General features: G+C 53.0%; 1 protein-coding gene across 1 annotated transcript in view; it reads left to right on the top strand.

The window, feature by feature from the left end:
• Positions 1–3239, top strand: part of DENND1B (DENN/MADD domain containing 1B) — a 97385-nt gene that overhangs the window by 93615 nt on the left and 531 nt on the right. Inside the window, exons 21-23 of the mRNA XM_014532352.1 lie at positions 805–887; positions 2188–2404; positions 3166–3236. Of these exons, the coding sequence (XP_014387838.1) occupies positions 805–887; positions 2188–2404; positions 3166–3236 (371 nt within the window). The remainder of the gene's footprint in view (positions 1–804; positions 888–2187; positions 2405–3165; positions 3237–3239) is intronic.

The following is a 3239-nucleotide window of genomic DNA, read 5'->3' as shown; positions in this document are numbered from 1 at the left end:
ACACACCCCCTAACCCCCTTATGAATTGCAATGGACCCAGCCCTTTGCCTGATTGGGGTCTGCCTGCCATCTAGCGGCAGAAATGGTAACTGCAGGAGGAGCAGGGGGTGGTCAGGACAGGAAGTTGGGTGGTTCTGTGACTTGGGCCTGCTGCCTCCCGGAAACCATTGCACCAGAGTCCTGGACCAACGGAAGCGGTAACGCAGACACCACCTGGGTTGCTTGTGTTGAATAAGCTGCCATTTTTCTCTCTCTTGAGTGTTGATCGAATCAATTGTAAGCCAAGTATTCCCAGAACAAACAGAGACGGACCGACCGACTGACCGGGTGGGTGGGCTGCGTATACACCTGTTCAGTCCTCCCGTTCGTTCTTGGTTTTGAGTGTGAGGTGGAGTAAGTGTTGAGATAAATGACCCCTTACTCTCTACTCTCTTCCTGCCCAGCTCACCAGGTTATTGGGTAACGTTGAAAACCCTGAATGCGTATTGCTTTTAAAAGTGTTTCTGACCGCCCGGCCGGTGTGGCTCAGGGGTTGAGCGTCGACCTAGGAACCAGGAGGTCACGGTTCAGTTCCCAATCAGGCCACCTGCCCGGGTTGCGGGCTCGATCCCCAGTGGGGGGCGTGCAGGAGGCAGCCGATCTATAATTCTCTCTCATCATGGATGTTTGTCTCTCTCTTGCTCTCCCTTCCTCTCTGAAATCATTTTTAAAAAATGTTCCTTTGCAAATCAAATCGTTCCTTGACACGTGACTGGGAAGGAGGCTTGCTGTCCCCCTAACGCCGTCTGTCCGTCCCTCCCGCAGACACGCTTACACAGGCCCCTCAAGAGCCTCGACGACGGCGCGCCGTGTGAGGACGAGGACGAGGACATGGACCGCGCTAGCAAGTCAGTAATGGGGTTGGATGACCTCCCAGCCGCGGGGGCTTGGGCAGAGGTCGTAGGTCACACAGGGTACTTCAGAGTGCGCACCCCCAGGCATCGGATGTCACCCCCTTGTGCTGCTCTTCACCCGTCTCGTGGGGGGTGAATCTTGAGACGGGAGAGCAGGGTGGGCCTGGGCTGGCTGGTTCTTGGGAAGCAAGGATGCCTGCGGAGATGTCGGGGACGTGGGGGGGGGAGTAGGAAGCCACCCACGTTAGACCCTGACCCCCCCAGCCCCCCGGGAGGGGCAGGTTCAGCATCAGAAACAGGGAAAGTCCCTGGAAACAGACTGAGCCGGGGGATCGGAGAGACTTACGTCTACGGTGCAACCCACAGTGGTGAAGAGGAATTTTACCATAAAATAAGGGAAATAATAATAATAATAGTGTCTGTTAGACTTCTCAATGTTAACATACAAGGGCGTGACCAATAAACATTCCCTTTCGCTGTTCAATCTTGGTCTGTACAAGGGAATATGCATTCTTCCCTAAGACGGGCGACTAAATAAGTACAATGGGGCCTTGACTTACGAGTTTAATTCGTTCCGAGACCGAGCTCGTTAAGGAGCTCGTTAACTCAAATTACTCTATCAACTCAATGCAAAAAATCGGCAAGAGACAGCTGGTATCTCAAAAAACTCGTTAGTCGGGACACTCGTAAGTCAAGGCCCCACTGTACAGGGATAAACCATATACTAAAAATATCGAACGTGAACTTGACCCCAGCACATGGCGCAAGCGTTGGGTCTACCATTTCGAAGGCCAAAGTCCCAAGTCCCACAGAATCAGCCTGGGTGACATCCCGGCTTTTCTGCTTCCTGGTGAGGGCGCCGTAGACTTGCCGGCTACACGTTCTTTTTTTAAAAAAAAATACGTTTTTGTTGATTTTTAGGGAGAGAGGATGGGAGAGGGATGGAGAGACAGAAACATCGATGAGAAACATCATCGATCGGCTGCCTCCTGCACGCCCCCTACTGGGGATCGAGTGCACAACCCGGGCGTGTGCCCTGACCTCTTGGTTCTTGAGTGGACGCTCAACCACTGAGCCACACGGGCCGGGCCCGGCTGCATGTTCTTAATGCAGCTGCTCGGAATTCCCCGTATGTGACTGGGCTAGACATCCTCCCCAGGGTGAATGGGGCCATGGACCAGCCTCCGTCTTCTCGCTGTTCCCCCAGCGGGCCCTGGAAGGGAGGCGGCGAGAGGTGGGGCACAGCAGCCCGTGTGGCCGCCGGGCCCCCAGAGCACATCCCGTTTCCCCGCAGACTGTCCTCGGAGGACGGAGAGGAGGCCGCGGCTTATTCCTACGAAAGCGATGACTCGGTGGAGACTCGAGGGAAGACGCTGTACTCGGGGGAGATGGACCTGCTGGGGGAGATCCTGGACACGCTGAGCACCCACAGCTCCGACCCGGGCAAGCTGGCGGCCGCCAAGAGCCTGGACTTCTTCCGCTCCATGGACAACATCGACTACCAGCCCGCGGTGAGTGGTGCTCCGGCCACGGAGTTCAAGGCCCCGTCCCTCCCGTGGCTGCGACGGCCCCAGGCTGTCGTCTTAGTTCGTACAAGTGTCGGACCTCTAAGAGGCACGTGCCCCAACTTCAAAAATACGGTAACGTTGAATCGTGAAGAATTAATTCTAGTAAAAAAAAAAATATTCAGTGTTTTCCCTTTTATTCAGCCAACTCTGGTAGTGGTTGTCAGGAATTGAAGTTCTTTGGCCAAGTAGTAGCATTTCCTGACAATCTAATTCTATAGTTGTCTTTTTTGGGGGGACTTTTATAAAACATGAAATGTCCCCACTATATTTTCCAAAGTTCCTTGATCTTAAAATAGACTAAATTTTTGTCGTCTTGCCTCAAAAAGGAGCTGTAGTTTTAAACAAATTGACATGAATGCTTTAAAAACATTAGAGCTAGCCCGGCCGGCGTGGCTCAGTGGTGGAGCATCAACCTAGGAACTAGGAGGTCACGGTTTGATTCCTGGTCAGGGCACATGCCCAGGTTGCAGGCTCGATCCCCAGTGTGGGGCATGCAGGAGGCATCGATCCATGATTCTCTCATCACTGATGTTTCTCTCCTCTCTTTCTCTCCCTTCCTCTCTGAAATCAATGGAAATATATATATTTTTAAAAATATCCTTGGATGAGGATTAAAAAAGAACTAAATAAAATCATGGACAGTCGCTAAAGCGATGCTCTCATGGTATCAAAGACGTTCCTGAATGGGCTGTTTCCTCTTCCAGAATAAATCCAACGCCCCGAGCGAGGACAACCTGGCGGCCCTGTGCGGCGGGTCCGGGGACCAAGGCGACTGGCA

This window comes from Myotis brandtii, unplaced genomic scaffold, assembly GCF_000412655.1.
Source record: "Myotis brandtii unplaced genomic scaffold, ASM41265v1 scaffold888, whole genome shotgun sequence".
NCBI classification, from domain to species: Eukaryota; Metazoa; Chordata; class Mammalia; order Chiroptera; family Vespertilionidae; genus Myotis; species Myotis brandtii.
Note: the sequence above shows the minus strand (reverse complement) of the source record. Positions and strands in the feature narration are given on the sequence as shown.